This window comes from Eupeodes corollae, chromosome 1 (genome assembly GCF_945859685.1).
Source record: "Eupeodes corollae chromosome 1, idEupCoro1.1, whole genome shotgun sequence".
Lineage (NCBI taxonomy): Eukaryota > Metazoa > Arthropoda > Insecta > Diptera > Syrphidae > Eupeodes > Eupeodes corollae.
The window spans coordinates 276,102,372-276,121,219 of NC_079147.1; the positions used below are offsets into that span (position 1 = coordinate 276,102,372).

The window sequence follows — 18,848 nt, forward strand, 5'->3', positions numbered from 1 at the left end:
TGGATTTTGGGCTGGAGGCATAATTGGGCCATATTTTTTTGAAAATGATGCTGGTCAAGCAGTGACTGTTACTGGTGCTCGATATCGCGACATGATTACACAGTTCTTTCTGCCAAAATTGGATGATATTGATGTGTCCAATATGTGGTTTCAACAAGACGGTGCCACATGTCATACAGCCCGTGAAACAATTCAATTACTGCATGAGACATTTCCAGGTCGTGTACTCTCTCGTTTCGGTGATCAAACTTGGCCTCCTAGATCGTGTGATTTAACACCATTAGACTTCTTTTTATGGGGTTATTTGAAATCACAAGTCTATGTCAACAAGCCCACAACCACCCGTGCATTAAAGGAGGAGATTCAACGCTGCATCAACGAAATTCAGCCACATTTATGCAGAATGGTCATGGAAAATTTCAACAAAAGAGTACGCATGTGCATGCAAAGCCGTGGAGGCCATTTGTCCGATGTGTTATTCGATACATAACCCTATCCTATGTACTTTACGAGTCAATAAAAATATAACTTTCAAAAGACTAAAAACGGCGTTTTCTATTTAATTCAAATCTTGCGTTAATTTTGGGACACCCTATACAAGGCCAGACACAACAGCAGCTGTTTCAATTTTTAGCAGAAGAGTGTCATGTCCCACTCAGCGTGATTGAAACGAAGTTAAACGCAGCAGCTTTGTGTTGGATGTAATAAAAATACAAAACTTGTTTGATATGCCGATGCAGATTGGGCTGCAGACGTTAGAGGACGAAAAACCACAAGGGGATATTTATTTAAATTTGGAGAAGCTACAATCAGCTATGCAAGTAAAACACAAGGAATGATTGCAATATCATCAACTGAAGCAGAGCTTGTCGCTTTAGCAGAAGCAACGCAAGAACTCATTTGGTTGAAAACATTATTTCAAGGCGTACAAGTTGATTTAGAAGATATTACAATATTCGAAGACAATCAAAGTTGTTTAAAACTACTGGATTCAGAAAAGACAAATCCTCGAACTAAACATATAGATGTGAAGTACTACTTTCTTCGTGACATTAAATGACCTAAAGAAGTGAAATTCATTTACTGTCCAACTGAAGAAATGGTTGCAAACATTCTTACGAAACCATTGCAGAATATTAAACAATCAAGATTCAGACTCCTAGCTGGTCTAACTAAGAACGATGAAGACTTTTGTTTCGTTAGTACGAAACTTTATAAAACGAATTTTAAATCTTAAATATTGAATTTAACTTAAAAGTAAAATACATTTATATCAGTTAAAAAAAAAAAATGAACTATTGTGAACTGAATTGTATGAATTGTAAATTGTATTGCTATAAATTTCAAACTTCCCGCCCATCCGGCCATATTTTATTTAAAATTTAAAATTAAGAAGAAAAAGGAAAAGAAAAAGAAAATGAAATAAAACCATTCCACGACCACACGATAGTTCCGCACAGTCAACACGCGTTTTATTTAATCCGCATTTTTTCGCTTAAGTTTTAAATTCTTTAATTTGCGAAGTTATTTAACAGCTCAAGTAAGAGCTAATTAACAAAAAAGCTTGTTAAATTTTCAACTTTACTTAAGAAGTGTTTATTAGGAAGGGGTTTAGTATATACATATATAATTCAATATTTGTATATGTATACTTTGCTATAAAAACACTTGTGATGTTAATATTTTTAGTTTTAATATCGAACAATATTGAAGTTCGATATTTTTCAGTTTATTATTATTCGATCTCATTTTCTTGAACAATAAACATCTTGTTTAATTTTGTTGAATTAAATTTTATTCTTAATTATAAAATTGGACTTCCTGGAATAGCCGTTCTAATAATGGCACGTTGTATTATTTTCAATAAACAAACAAATTTTTCCTTCTTAATTCAGATTGGAACTTCTTTTTACACCTCATAGGGTCATAAGTCATCCATCCAAAAGCTATTCATGTTTAATTGAAATTTCATTCGCATCGTAGTTCCTTAAATCCTCAGGAGTCTTAATTATTTATGCATACTTATTTTTGTTGTTTAAGTTAACAAGTTGATTGAAGGATATTTATATCTTTTTTCTTTGGCCCACCCAACAATATTTCAATTAAATTATATAATTTAATTTCGTCTTTTTCGAGGGTGGTCCTTTCAAAATGATGAAAGGATCGGAGCGACTTCTCAAAATTCACCTGCGAATTTCCTTTTGTAGGACATCAATCAAAAATGTTTTGTTGATGCTTGAAATTCAGGTGATGCCGAACATCAACCAAAGTCTTGATACTGATGGTTGACGGTTGTAGGTTGTTGGTTGTCGGTTAAATTTAATTTTTAGTCTGTGTGTGTGTTTATATTTTTAACGGAGCAATTAAGTAAATTTATGCAAAATGTTTTATGAATTTTATTTTGGTTTTGCTTTGTTTTAAATAAATTGCAAAGTAATTACGATCACGGTGGCCTCGCGTCGCATCGACCACCAAAGGTGACCAAATACTTGTAGGTTCTTCAAAAAATAATATATGCAATTAATTATAAGAAAATTACTCTATCAAAATGTTGTTTCTTTTTTTTTACTTATATTATGTATTTACATTAATAAAGTGTTGAGTTAAATGACGACTGAATAAGACTGAATATTAATGTTTTGCTTTGAAAAACTTATCTGATTGTCTCTCTCTATAAAATCATAATTTCTTCCTCTGTGGAAATGCTATTTAATTTAACACCTTTGCTTTCAAACCCTATTAAACTCAAAAGTACAAAATAAGTCTCGATCATGTAGGATTGAAATAAATACGGATGGCGCCAACGAACGCCAGCGCCAGCTCTAGTCCAACGATAGCAGGAGCAAGACAGACAATTAAATCACCTGGTCATGTGTGTCATGTTGAAGCTCTTAGTTGAGTCTTGGGTGTAACATTCAATGGTCTGTGGCATGTTTCAGTCTTATTTCTCTAAGATCACCACCATTCCTATATCGGGACAACTTTGCAATTATGTCTTTATATATACAAACACGTAAGGTACGTACCTATGTCCATTAAGATCCACAGGCTGCCAAATTCAATTCTTGTCTTGGGGTGATAATTATTGCGTTGTTTGTTTTTGTTTCGAGCTAAAAAAAGGGGGGATTCCGTTTGGTTTCTTGGAAATCATACGAAACTGCAAACACAGCACCAACTTCTTGGGATCTTAATGACATTTAATGTTGCAGATCCATTAATCGATTCGCGTGCAAAGAACATTCACGAGTGTTTTATATGGGAATTGTTTGAATTTTCGTTTTTGTTCTGGGCATTGGACTTATGGTATTTTATTTTTGAATGGAATGTCGCATCAGTCGTGCAGTGCGCCACCTACACTATTCATGTGTGGTCGATGACAATGGTTTTTGTTCCAAATTGATTGGTTTTTTGGGAGAGACGTAGATGTGGTCTGATGGCCATGTACATATATTAAAGCTGGATTTAGTGATTGTTGAGATGTTAATTATATTTGCGTGATTTTTACACAAATCTATGGAAGTTATACAATCTTGAGTAGCTTTAGCAAATTAAAAAGACAATAGTTTTAGGTGGCGCAACAGCAACAGAACGGCTAAAAGTACTTTGAAGGACTAGGATTGCTCTTGGGGGATTTGTTAACCCCCAACAGGCAGTAGCTCCCAGTGGAAAGGTGTCGGAGGTAGAAAACAAGATAGGGGGTGAGGTGTTTTCACTAGGGCACCTCTTCTTATCCAGACGGCAACGGAGGAATTCCCGAGATGTAATCAACGGTGGTGTCTACAGTTCCAGTTTTGTTGAACTGCTTAGTGCAGACCTTATAGGGCTTTTACAACATATTCATATCTTGCTTTCCGTCCTTGGAGTTATAATAAGGACCTGACCCTCTAGGTTGCGATTTTTTTCCTCTAGGCGTCTTCCTGATCACGTATACAGACGAGTTTACTGATGACGAACCAAGCAAACGAAGTAAGGATATCGAACTCTGGGTCTCTACGTGCAATGTTAGGTCCCTTAATAGACCACGTGCAGCCCCGAATAGTAAGCGAAAGCCGTAAACTACTGCAATGCAGATATAACCGCCATCCAAGAAGTGCATTGGGATGGACCGGGCAAACGCAAATTAAGACTCTGATGTATACTACTGCGGTTGCTATCGAGAACAAAGGCAGCGACTTTTTGAAAGTAGATTTGTTAGAACTAGACTCAGGCAAAAAGTCTTAAGTTTTAACAGTTTAAGAAAGCGCATCACAACAATCCGCATTAAGGATAAATTTGCCAAGATAGCGTATGCGCGTATTCTTCTACAGAGGAGAAATATGAAGACATATTCTTCAATCTCTTGGACAAGAAATATAAGCAAGTAAGCCCTGGCTATGATATTAAAATTGTCTTATTAAATTTTAGCACCAAGCTAGGAAGAGAAGACATCTTTAGTGGCACAATCGGATTCACGCTGATGAGGCAGCATGAGAACGCGCGATCGAAGAGATCCAGGGATGTCACAACACTAATGTGGTTCATAAACTTTACCAAGTATGACAGTTACAAACCGAAACCTGTGAATACGATTAAAGGAACATCGTAGAAAAACCACAGTCTATGCTGAGAATATGAAAAGACCACTTCCAAATTATATAACGGCAATGACGAATCATATTTCGCTGTTAGGGACATAGCATCACTCAAGCTAGGCAACGCAGAACAACAATTCCGCCTACCCGAACTCGACGAAGTGAAAATAGCTTAATCGAAACTGAAGCCCATCAAAGCTGCTGGAGCTGACGACATCAGTCCCGATCTATTCAAAGTAGTAGGCGATTATTGGATAGGGAGCATGCAACTCATCTGTGGAATCTCAGTATAGTTTGCCCAATACACAAGAAAAGAGATCCTCTGAATTGCGACAACTACAGAAGCCAAAATCTAAAATCGTTCGTCAACAACCTGATAGGTCGTTATCAGTGTGGCTTCAGACCACGAAAGTCCACCATTGAGTAAATATTTACATTATGGCAGATCTTAGTGAAAAAAAACATCAGGAACTTTAAATTGATACCCAGCATTTCTTTATCGATTTTAAAGCCGCGTATAATGGCACCTATAGGGAAGAGCTTAACAAAGCAATGTCTAGATTTGGCATCCCTGTCAAACGTATCCGTTTGTGCAGTATGACGATGTCAAAAAATGTTTGAAATAAGGCGATGCACTGTCATGTAACTTCTTCACCATCGTTCTGAAGAGAATTTTGCAAAGTTTAACCGCCAACATTAGAGGCACAATTTTTCAAAGGTCAATCCAATTACACGGATTCGCTGGTGATATTGCGACGGAAGCGGACAAGATTGAACGAAGACGTCTTGGAATCAATGTTACCATGGACAGCTTTAACTCTGAGCTAGTCTACCTAGGCAATGGTATTATTTTGTTGGCTAATGGCGTCTTATCGACTTGTAAGCTTTTCTCTCGTATGCATTTTAATATTTAAATTTTAAAGATAATTAGGTAACATATTATTTTTCGTTTTGAAGATAAAAATTAGTACATTCATTAATGTTCTTTGGTTACTGTTTAGCCATTTTAGAGTATCTAACATAAGTTGTATCGGTGTTAACCTATTACACATGAGAATACAACACATTCCCCTCCTGTTTTGCAATTTTTGCAACCTTTCTGATATTTGTCTAGAATCCAGAAACAGTATTGTTGAACAATATTCAAAATGTGGTTTGATCATTACATTATAAATTTTAATTGCACAACTCATAGATACTTTACCTCTTATTCTTTGGAAAAATCCGATTTTCTTATCCATTTTATTACATACATTGTTAATGTGATTTTCGTAACTTAATTTTTGTATCAATAATTACTCCTAAATACATAATTTCTTCAACCTTTTCAATTGTGACTTCATTAATAATAATATTTTGTATAGATTTTTCGTTAATTATAATAGCTTTTGTTTTTGAAAAGCTTTAATTTATTCATTTTGAAATAAGATTCAATGGTTTTTAATTCAGCATTCAATTGATCGATACACTTTTTCGTCATTCAGCCGGATTAACTGTCCCCTTAACTTTTTCTATTGGCACTACGATTGATTCTTTCCAGAAATTAGCGAAAAAAACCACTAAAGACATTCGTTTATCAGACTCAAAAAACATGGTTCAATTTTCACAAAATCATTTTAGTTGACAAACCATTGAAATGGTATTTTGTCATTTAATTCCAATACTTACTTACTTAAGGTGGCGCTACAGTCCTGTGTGAACTAGGGCCTCACCCAACAAACTTCTCCATTTAGCTCGGTCCCTAGCTAGATGGGTCATCCTGCCTGACAGCGGAATTCAGTTCTTCGTCGCCGTCGCCGTTATACAGTCTGCAGAAGTGGTCCTTCCATATCCTCAGCATTGACTGCGGTTCCACTATGATATTTCCACTTTCGTCTTTGCAGCCTTCGGTTCTAGGTTTATGTACCTGTGAATTTCGTTTCACCTGTTCATAAAACTTTCGAACCTTATTCCTGCTTTTATACCTCTCAACATCTTCGACCGCACGCTTCTCATGCCCTCTCTTTTTCCTTCTGAGAAGTCGGCGCACAGTGCGTTCGATTGTATGGAGATGATGGAAAAAAATCAATTTTCAAAAACTAAGCTGAGTTTGCATACAAAGTTTATTGCAAATGTAATAACAACAAGTTTTACAAAGTTTAGCAAAATTTTCACGCCCCCTGCCACGCCCACTTCTTAATATGATTATTTATATCTAGAAAACGACATGCACGATTTGAATAAAACTGTAGAATTTTGATGATCGAGCTCAAAAATATAAAATGGTGTCGACCATATCCGCCCCCTGCCACGCCTACTTTTGTATAAATGATTTAATTCAGGAACTTGTAATTATAAAACTCGAAAAAAAAAAAATAAAAAAACGATATTTTTTGTGTTTGATAATTTTTTTTAATATTTAAATTTTATTCTTGTGAAGTTAATATGAGCTGTTAATACCTATATTAAAGTGCACAATTAAAAATGGTTTTTCAATTTTCTGTATCCGATGAAGATGATTGATTATCGTCATCGTCATCACAATTAATTATATATTTTTTGATAGTGTCATCGTAAATTTTGGGCTTTCTTTTAATTTTTCTTTGCGATGAAATAAATGGGTCTGACAATAATAATAAGTGATTTAAAACGTCTTTGCAGTTATTTGTTCTTGAAGATTTCCTTGAATGATTAAGCCTGGTTCGGCGAAAAGTCTTATGCGTCCTATCACGTTTTCTGTGGCAACTTTGCCAACGTTTATTTATTTCCGAGCAAATTGTTGATGCGTGTTTTTCTACGATTTCTTGATCTTCAGGCTCTAAATTTGATTGTATATTTAGTTTTAACTCCATAAACTCCAAAACATCACGCACACGGGCTGTTGAGTTGGAAAACCAAACATCAAAAAGCTCCCTATTTGAACACATTCTGTAAAAAATACTTGTAAACAAACACTTGTTGCAAGAGAAAGCGCAGGCTGCTGCAAAAAAATCTTACTTTTTTTAAAAGGTATAATTGTGTACTTTCTTTAAATAAAAACACTTTTTTCCCATCGGACCCCTCCAAAAATATATAGCTTATCGAAGTTAGTACTTAACACGCACAAAGAAGCTTAGATTTGGACTCTCAAAAAAAATATAAATTTACATGCAAAAAAAAAATAATGCAGTTAGAATAATAATATTTTCTCTCCTGAATATGAATCTAGCAAAAAAAATATCATATGTTCTTTTTTTCTTCAACAAATGCTCTTTTGAGCATTAACGAAAAATCTTACTCTCATTTTTTGTTTTTTTTTATTGATCTTCTGAGCATCTCTGACGACAGAAGATTGAACTTTATCATAAATTAACTGTTGATTCATTCACTCAGACTAATTACCTTGAATTTGGCATACTTGCTCCACATTTTTGGCAAATTTTTTTTTTTGATTTTTTTCCACTAGTCGCCGCACTGTGAGGCGTTACTATAATGGGTGATTTTAACATCGATTGGTTTGTAAATGGGACCTCCAGAAAAAGAATTTTCGAAAGTATATCGGACATCTCATTTAAACAACAAGAATAACGCAAAACTTGGCTAATTTAATAGATTATGTAATAACAAATATTGAAACACAAAGGCAAAAGTGAAAAAAGAATTTAAAATCAGTGACCACGAATTTTTAGAAATCCTTATCGAAACAAGTTTTATGAATAAAATATCTTCTCAAAAGTTTATTCGGACATTTATATTTAAAGAAAACGTTTTCCGTAGTGAGCTTATTGATAATGAGATAACAAATATAAGTTGGAATAATTTAAATGATACAGCTAAATCTTTCAGTAAGAAATAAAAACATAATTTGGAAAAAATGATAATTTCAAGATCAAGATGAATGGAAATTTGTATTGGTTTAATCAACATTTGTCTAACGTGAAGCAAATGAAAATCCAACTGCATCAAAGCTGTCTGGATCGATAACACTGGTGACTGGAGTATGTATAAACTCTTTAGAAACAGGTAAGCGACTGAACTTCAAATGGCAAACAAATAATTTCATTGGTAGAAAGGTTCACCAATCGACGGATCAAAAAACCATGTCTAGAACAATAAAAAATCTAGTCCTTAATCAAGAGAATAGTGAAATAGAACAAATAATCTGTGATAGTAAAGTGATTAAAAATAAGTCTGATATAGTTAATAAGCTGAATACATTTTTTGTTAAAAGTGTATTGGAAACGCGTCATGGTAGCCAGTACGCGTTTTCCACACCTCAACATCCACAAAGGAACTTGGACTTCTCCAGATCAATCTACCGTCAGCCAGATTGACCATATTGCGATCGACGCCAGACACGCTTCCAGCATTATGGATGTACGAACTTTCCGAGGAGCTAACATCGACTCGGACCACTACCTCGTTGTAGCCAAGGTAGCATTTCGAATTTCCAGACCAAATGCAAAACAGGGAGGTGCTGGGAGAAGATACAACGTCGAACGGCTACAATCGCCAGAGATCGCCAAATCCTTTTCCGGCCGAGTTACAAGTATCCTCTCTCGAAGTTCTCTGCCGCCAACACAATGTATCGAAAAGCAGTGGCAACTTTACCAAGGTGCAATCAGAGAAGCCGCCTCTGATGTGCTGGGTTTCACACAGCCACCAACAAGGAACCCCTGGTTTGAGGAGGAATGTCGGCAGGCAAATGCAGCCAAATAACAGGCACGCAAAGCCGCGCTGCATAAAAGGACGAGAACTGCTCGTGAGCTCTATGAGCAGAAGAGGCGAGAGGAACGCCGCACAGTGCGGCGACTAGTGGAAAAAAATCAAAAAAAAAAATTTGCCAAAAATGTGGAGCAAGTATGCCAAATTCAAGGTAATTAGTCTGAGTGAATGAATCAACAGTTAATTTATGATAAAGTTCAATCTTCTGTCGTCAGAGATGCTCAGAAGATCAATAAAAAAAAACAAAAAATGAGAGTAAGATTTTTCGTTAATGCTCAAAAGAGCATTTGTTGAAGAAAAAAAGAACATATGATATTTTTTTTGCTAGATTCATATTCAGGAGAGAAAATATTATTATTCTAACTGCATTATTTTTTTTTTGCATGTAAATTTATATTTTTTTTGAGAGTCCAAATCTAAGCTTCTTTGTGCGTGTTAAGTACTAACTTCGATAAGCTATATATTTTTGGAGGGGTCCGATGGGAAAAAAGTGTTTTTATTTAAAGAAAGTACACAATTATACCTTTTAAAAAAAGTAAGATTTTTTTGCAGCAGCCTGCGCTTTCTCTTGCAACAAGTGTTTGTTTACAAGTATTTTTTACAGAATGTGTTCAAATAGGGAGCTTTTTGATGTTTGGTTTTCCAACTCAACAGCCCGTGTGCGTGATGTTTTGGAGTTTATGGAGTTAAAACTAAATATACAATCAAATTTAGAGCCTGAAGATCAAGAAATCGTAGAAAAACACGCATCAACAATTTGCTCGGAAATAAATAAACGTTGGCAAAGTTGCCACAGAAAACGTGATAGGACGCATAAGACTTTTCGCCGAACCAGGCTTAATCATTCAAGGAAATCTTCAAGAACAAATAACTGCAAAGACGTTTTAAATCACTTATTATTATTGTCAGACCCATTTATTTCATCGCAAAGAAAAATTAAAAGAAAGCCCAAAATTTACGATGACACTATCAAAAAATATATAATTAATTGTGATGACGATGACGATAATCAATCATCTTCATCGGATACAGAAAATTGAAAAACCATTTTTAATTGTGCACTTTAATATAGGTATTAACAGCTCATATTAACTTCACAAGAATAAAATTTAAATATTAAAAAAAATTATCAAACACAAAAAATATCGTTTTTTTATTTTTTTTTTTTCGAGTTTTATAATTACAAGTTCCTGAATTAAATCATTTATACAAAAGTAGGCGTGGCAGGGGGCGGATATGGTCGACACCATTTTATATTTTTGAGCTCGATCATCAAAATTCTACAGTTTTATTCAAATCGTGCATGTCGTTTTCTAGATATAAATAATCATATTAAGAAGTGGGCGTGGCAGGGGGCGTGAAAATTTTGCTAAACTTTGTAAAACTTGTTGTTATTACATTTGCAATAAACTTTGTATGCAAACTCAGCTTAGTTTTTGAAAATTGATTTTTTTCCATCATCTCCATACAATCGAACGCACTGTGCGCCTGCAAGTGAAGAACAGAGATCTTCTATTTTATCTGCAAAGAAATCACAAAAACTTCGTTCGGGAGAGTTTTGTTTATTACTAGCCACCAAATCATTTTACCAATTGCGTCTGGTTTAACAAAAAATAGAACACCAGTATGACTAGATACACGAACCTAAAAAATGTATAATTAAGTAGTCTTATTTTAGAGTCTTTGATATCCGTTGTTAAATGAGTTTCAGTGGCGCATATAATATCGAAATCGTTTTTAACCGTTATCACTTCCAGTTGATTTGAATTTGTTCTCATTCCCCCGATAATTAAACAAAAACACTTAACAGATTATGTTAATTGCTAATAAGTTATTTTTTCATTTTCAATTTTTAATTAACGTTGAAGCGTACGACAGCAGTTGTCTCATTTAAATTAAGTTTATCTTTTGCTTTTTGGCAATTAACACACTTTCTATTTTCATTTACACAATCTTTAAACGCATGACCTTCCTCTCCACATTTTGCACATACTTGGCAACTCTCTTTACAGTGAGAAGATGTATGATTGACAATACAGATAAGCATTTGGAAAGACCACTTCTCCAAATTATATAAAGGCGATGAAGAACCGAATTCCTCTGTAAGGGAGATAGAACTACTCAACCTCGGCGATGCAGATCAATAATTCCGCCTACCCGACCTTGACGAAGTGAAGATAGCTATATCTTAACTTAAGTCAAAGAAATTGCGCCAACAACAGAGGCATCAGTATCCCTAACATTGCATATAAGATCCTTTCCTCCGTATTATGTGAACGTCTAAAGCCGTTCGCAGGTTGTTATCAGTGTGGCTTCAGACCAGGAAAGTCCACTATCGACCAAATATTCACACTACGGATCTTGGAAAGAACCCAGGAGCTTCAAATCGATACCCACCATCTCTTTATCGATTTTACAAGGCGATGCACTGTCATGCGACTTCTTCAATATCGTTCTGGAAAGAATTGTGCAAAACTCAACCGTCAAAATTAGAGGCACAATCTTCCAAAGGTCCATCCAATAACTCGGATACGCAGATGATATTGACATAATTGGAAGATCAAAGCTTGATGGCGCGTTTTTTAGCATTGCGACGGAAGCGAAGAGGATGGGTTTAGTGGTCAATGAGAGCAAGACCAAGTATATGCTGTCATCAAAAAAGGACACTGAACAACGACGTCTTGGACAAAACATCACCATGGACAGCTATAACTTCGACGTAGTTAGGCACTTTGTCTACATAAGCACCGCTATTAATCAAGCGAAGAATAACTCTTGTAAATTCTTACAAAAAAAATTGACATGTTACTTGCATCTAACGGTCTTTTGTTTTCATATTAGTGACTTTAAGCTTGAAGTTATACTTTACTTTTCCCGGTGAACACCCATTATTTCAAACTCTCTGGACATAGAGTGTTCATAGCAGTGCTTTTGATTTTATAATTAAAAAGTGTTAAAAATTCAATTTTTTTATTTTTCAGTAAGTAAATATTATATTATATAAAGTATTAAAGTATTTGTATATATAAAATTAATAAATATTAGCTCAAAAATAAACAATCAAGACACTGCACCGAAGTAATTCGAAAACTGCGTTTGGACGGAAAAACCTACAAAAATATTTAAGACATCCTAGGCTGCTCAGCAAAAATGGTCAGTAACGCCTTTTAATGGCAAAATAAACCGAAAACGCGAGGCCGAAAAAAGGATGACTACTGAAAGAACTGACAGAAAAATTGTTCAGTTAGCAAAACAGAACCCTTTCATAGGCTCTAGGAAAATAAGAAATGGACTTCAACTGTCTGTTAGCTCTGTCACAATACGAAGACGTCATTTAAGAGCGAAGTCTACGAAAGGTAACATTCTTGACAAAAAGGCATGTGACAAAAACAATGGAGTTTGTTAAAGCGCATAAAGATTGAGCAAAAGAGATATGGAGGAATTTTCTGTGAAGCGATAAAAGCAAAGTCGTCCTTTTTGGGTCCAAGGGTCGTCGAGAATATGTGAGAAGACCCTAAAATGCAGCATACTATCCACGCTACACTATAAAAACAGTGAAGCATGGTGAAGGAAAAATTATGATATGAGCTTGCTTTTCATATTACGGGGTCGGGCCTATTTATCTCATGGGGGGGTATAAAGGATGCAATAGAGTATATGAACATTCTCGAGGAGGTCATGTTACCCTATGTTGAGGAGGAAATGTCGTTGGTTTGGGTATACCAACAAGACTATGACCCAAAGCATACGTTAAAAAAAGGCAAAACCATGGTTTGCGCAGAAGAAGTTATCCGTTATGGAGTGACCCGCTCAATCCCCCGGGGATTTAAGAACGCCGTTCATAAAGCAATTTGTATCTCAAACTATTTTGATCCACAAATGCATTGTTCTTCAAAAGTATTTACCTTCACGTAAATAAGGAGTACAAGACTTTATGCGCAGCAAAAAGAAGAGATTACAATACTTGTCTGGCGAAGAAACTTGTAAATTGTAAAAACTCAAAAGTTTTCTGGGATAATATTCGCGAGCTAGGAGGACGTTGTCGACATTCGGTGAATACTCTCGCAGCTGAGACACTAGCGACTCATTTTAAAACGCTTTTGTCGGCTGACGTGAATCTCCATACATTCTCTTATGCTCTCCCCAACTTTATAGTCGATGAACTGGATGTTACGTGAATTGGAATCAACTTTACAAAAAATGAAAAATAATAAAGCACCTGGTATCGATGGAATTCCAGTAGAATTTTACAAAAATGGTACTGAGCAATTGAAAAATTATCTTCTTTTATACTTCAACCGATTATATGATGAGTCTCATGTTCCAAACAATCTAAACAAAGCAGTTTAATAGAGTGGAGATGTGAACGAGCCAGAGAACTATAGAGGCATATCTATTCTTAGCTTATTAAGGAAGATCTTCCCTTCAATACTCTACGAACGGCTGACCAATTGGATTGAGGACAAAAACCTTCTCAGTATGTTCCAAGCCTTTTTTCGAGCGGGTTATTCAACGCTGGACCATATATTTGCGTTAACAAGTATTGCCAAGAAATGTATTGATAAAAATATACGCTTGTTTCGTTGACTTCAAAGCTGCATTTGACAGGGTGAATAGACAAGCATTGTTGTACAAGCTTTCAATGCTTGGAATCTCTCGGAAATTCTTGCAGCTATACTTCAACTTCCTTATCTCGTCGACTGCTTCGGTATACGATGGGTCGCATCTATTAGATTGGTTTGAAACGACAACAGGTGTCCCACAAGGCTGCATTTTAAGCCCAATCCTCTTCGCTTTATTTATTGATGACATTTCCGATTTTCTTCCAGGAGGAATATCTTTTGCCGATATACAAGTAAAAGTTTTACTCTATGCTGATGACCTAGTATTGCTGGCGGAAAACCCTTTCACTCTACAGCTGCAAATAAACAGGTTAAATACATTCTGCGAGAAATGAGGGTTAGCTATCAATACTAGCAAAACTAAGGTGATGATTTTTGAGACTCGTCAAAGAAGAAGGCTTCCCGAAGAGAATTGGCAACTAAATAATATTGCTATTGAAGTGGTGCAGGAATTTAAGTATCTGGGAGTTTTAATCACACACAACCTTAACTTCGCAAAGCATGTTAAGAATAAAAGTAATGAGGCTAAATTAGCTTTGAGTATAATGTGGCCCAAGTTCTTTGCGAACCAAGAAATTGATCTGTTTTCAAAATACCGTGTGTTTCGCGCGACTGTGAATACATTCGAAGCAGTACAAAGATATTTCTTCAAGCGCTTATTTAGATTGCCAAATTCATCGCCAAATTATGCCATCTACGTTGAATCTGGATTATCGCCTCTTTACATTGAAAATCTAAAATCAAACTCCGACTATTTAATAAGAGTTATGAGAAGAACCGGAAGAACTTTGCATAAATCAATCATGGTAAGATTTTTGCAAACGAGGGCTTCACCATTCAAGGATTGGAACGAGTTAGCCCTAGCCCACGGAACTAATCTTCCCCTAAGTGAAACAAACGTTGATGAATGGCCGGGTTTTTTTGCTAATGTCATCGCTAAAATAGATGCAAAAATTTACACCCAGCATCTATTTAGAGCAAATGAAACTACATCTAGAAATATGTATAAGAACCTCAATCACCAGTAACCCTCGGAAGCGAATTATTTCTGTACTGAATTTTCGGCCGAAGCTATAAGCTACATATTCAGAGCTCGTGTCGAATTGTTAAACTTAAACTTTATGCCCCACCGAGCTGACTTGTCACAAATTTGCGAGCTTTGCAACAGACGAGAGAATGAAGATACAATCCATTTTATTGCGATCTGTCCAATGCTGCAGGAAATCCGACGATTGTATTTCGAATCAAGTCATCTCACCCTAAACCGACTCTATGAAATACTCAATGGAGCGATAGGATGGTCTACCCTCTATAGTACGTTGATATTGAAGGCCTTTTTGTTTTATTTTGCGAGCACTGCTATTTTTATGAACACAACTGTATTTCCTTAAATTAAAGAACCAAATATTTTTCTCTCTACAATTTTAAAGTTTTGTTTCAACGCGATTTGAAACATTTCTGCGTGAAATGCACCACAACCTCTGTAAACTATTAAAATTTAGCTCTTAAATGTGGCATATTTAGAAAACTGTTGGAATCCTCGAATGCTTAATTAAAATTCCAAACTAAATAGTTAGACCATATCTTGGTGGAAAATAGTGTTCTTAAATAATCTAATAATTAAAGCTGTCACTTAGACCTTTAAGTAAGGTTAAGACACACATTATGTTATTTAAATTTTGTCAGCTTTCTTTACTGAACATTAAAGAACATTTGAAAGTGGTTTTCAAAAATTCGTCCTTATGTGACTGTTCTTGTTCGTTTTCTGGCTAAATTATATAACCACATTTGTATATTTTAATATTATAATTACATTAAAAAAGTTTACTTAAACTATTACCTCTCTCAGTGGTACTTTGAAGGCTATAAATCTTGTCCCTTTAACAATTTCTCCAACGGGTTTATAGTCAAGCCATCTGAAAAACAAGAACAAATAAATATAATTGAGTTCCAATAAGATACAAAATAAATTGGGTGGCGCAACAGTGGGTTGAGAAGTAGGGTCTAGTGACTTACAACTCCCAACCATTCCTGTGTGCGAGTACTGTTGTGAGGGATGGAGGTGAACTACAGTTTTAAGCCGAATCCGAACGGATAATTTAAGAAAGCAGTTTGAATGACAAGAATTACTCTTGAAGAATTTGTCAATTTCTCCTGTGAAAAAAACTTTAGATGGCATAAGCAGGAATCGAACCCAATACCTCTGGCATGACAGTCCAGCACACGAACCATCATCATGCCACGGATACTACGGTTCTTATCTAATTTTGGATTGAGTTCCAATATTAGCTTAAAAATGAAGGATTTATTGAAAAAGTATCCTTCAGAGCACTATTCAACTATGATCTGACTCTATTGAGTCAATTTGGGCTATTTGTAGATTGACGAAAGCTCAATTGGTTCAAACGACTTCAATAGTAATTTCATTTGGCTATTTAGATACCTAGAAAATTACAAACCCTACGAGCTATATTGTAATAGAGTGGCGCGTACCGAGCCAAATGGTTAGATCGTGTGTGGCCAAATTAAGGTATTGCATCTTTAGTCATATTTGGCAATGATACAATTTGTTACCACTATATTAAGGGTTATTAAAATGGAAAGAATAAAGCTGTGAATCTTGAAATGGTAACGTTTTTACAGATTATTTAGAATATCATATTTCAATTACCAGGAATACAGATTTAAAAATATTTCACATTTCAAGTTAATTGTTTGCGCGCCAATTGGTTTTCTTGAATACTTTTTATTTTCTGTTAATAACTCACCTGTCTGGTATATTGGGAGCCATTTTTTGAATTTACTTATTTTAATATTAAACAATAAAAATATTTACAAAATAAATATTTATATTTTCTTCGAATAAATGAAAACAAATTAAAAACACGTCGTCTCTGTCAGCTTGCCAGATGTAGCTATCATCTGTCACTGTCAGATTTGGTATTAGGCTAGTTCAGATAAGTGTTTTATTTTGAAAAATCGAATTACGATTTGAATTTTCTTTGAACCGTTTTTAATTGGTATATAAGAGGTTCTTATTTCTTTTTGGCAACAATGGTTTTGACAGCTGACGGCAAGTTTGGTGTTTTGAGTTGCTGTCAAACACATTCGGTTTGGTCTTAAATGTAGCCATGAATCGTTTTACAAACTAACAACTCTTGGAAACTATTAAGTTTTATTATCAAAATGCGTTATTTGTTATGAAAATTCATCGCTCTCATCTTCTTTTTTCTGTTATAGTCAGTTTAATCGACCTACTAAGACTATTCGGGGCAGACAAATTTTGTAGCTGTATCAGCTAGTCTAAATGATGACAGAAATTATAAAGCCTGCACCTTTCACATCTGTAGCAAGAATTGAAGCCGAATGACCTGCCATAACGTCGAGTTTTTAATGACTATGCTCTTCATGAGCCAAACCAGTAGCAATCTTTTTTAGTTTTTCAAATATTTCCTCGGAGCACTTAGATGTTCTTCTCGGAGCACACTTTGGGAAACCCGGAGCTAGACCATAGAGGACCTATATAGTACGTACGGCGTACGAACAAAAATGTGTGTTAACCTTATAGACTTTGGAGTAGGTGCGAGGTTGGATGTTATGTTTGTTTGCAGTTGAAAACTAGGAGACATTAGACTTTTTATTTTCTTTGGGAGGTTACATTTTAAGGGCTGATGTTGATTTTGAGTAGAATAAAAACTATTTAGGAAATTATTGTCATTTCTTTTTATTATCATAATCTTGGTACGTTTTAATTATGTATGAAAGAAAATATTGGTCAAATCACCACCGTGACCATAATTGAGGTTCTATAGGGATGTAGCGAAATTCCCATCCGTATCCGGATCATTCGCAATAATTCCAACATCCGCATACGCATAAACTGATGGGGAGTTTGTTGCGGATACGGATGTTTAAAAACGCTTTTTTCAAATTTGTAGCCACAATCGAAAAATAGCAACAGCACCGCATACTATATCATAATCAATAACAACGACCTTTTAACCCTTAGTACAAATTTTAAATTAAAAAATCTCGGTCCTAAGTAGGCCACCACAAAAACAGCAACAAGTCATATGGAATGGTCACAGATTTTAGGACATTAAAGCTTTTGATAAGTGGCCAGAGTCGTGTCTATTTTTATATATTTAGTGAATTTATCATTTTTATTTAACAAAAATGATCCTGACAAGTCCGAATGTAAAATATGTCGTAAAACATACTCACGAAAAGTACGCACGACTTCTTCATTAAAAAACCACTTACAGTCAAAGCACCCAGAAGAGTTTGGTTTATTTGAGGGCGCGAACAATGAAAGCTTTAAAAAACTCTGAAATAGCTTGTAAGTTCCTTTATTTTTTGTTCGTACAGAATTGTTTGCTATGTTTTTAAAACCATCTTTTTGCTTTTTAGACAAAACACCTAACATAACACCTTTACAAGAAGCAAAGAAACAACTTTCGTTAGAGGAATCGTTTCAAAAGGGCCGTTTTATACAAGAACTAGCCTCAAAATATAATTTTAGAGAACAAAACTTTTTTAACGATTTTATTTGCAATGAACTGTACCTAAAAGTTGCTGCTAAAGTCAAAGAATTGATTGAAAAATATTACTTCTGATATTTGGATAGATCCTAGCTCAAGTGTTTCCTCTCTAAGCTTAACTTGCCACGGAGAATCAGAAAAATTTGAACGAATATGAATCGTATTAAAATGCGAGACGTTTGAGGTTCGCCATACAGGTCATTGTAGACAAATTTAACACAATGCTTACCGAATGGAATATTTTGAAGGCAAAAGTGCACTGTATTATTCGAGACGAGGACTCCAATATGAAAAGAGGTATGCGGTTGGCATCATTGACTGATTCAGATTGCACTGTTCACAAGATGCAAATTTTAATTCGACATGGTGTACAATAGCAATAAAATATAAAAGACATTAAACAAAAATTTAGGAAAATTTCAACCCATTTC

At 35.1% G+C, this 18,848-nt stretch overlaps 1 protein-coding gene across 1 annotated transcript in view; it reads right to left on the reverse strand.

Moving 5' to 3' along the window:
• LOC129940809 (RNA/RNP complex-1-interacting phosphatase) overlaps positions 1 to 16,786 on the reverse strand; it is a 62,752-nt gene extending 45,966 nt beyond the window's left edge. The window contains exons 1-2 of the mRNA XM_056049306.1: positions 16,645 to 16,786; positions 15,717 to 15,792 (exon numbers count right to left, since the gene is read on the reverse strand). Of these exons, the coding sequence (XP_055905281.1) occupies positions 15,717 to 15,792; positions 16,645 to 16,667 (99 nt within the window). The 5' untranslated portion in view covers positions 16,668 to 16,786. The remainder of the gene's footprint in view (positions 1 to 15,716; positions 15,793 to 16,644) is intronic.
• Between the last annotated feature and the right edge of the window lie 2,062 nt (positions 16,787 to 18,848).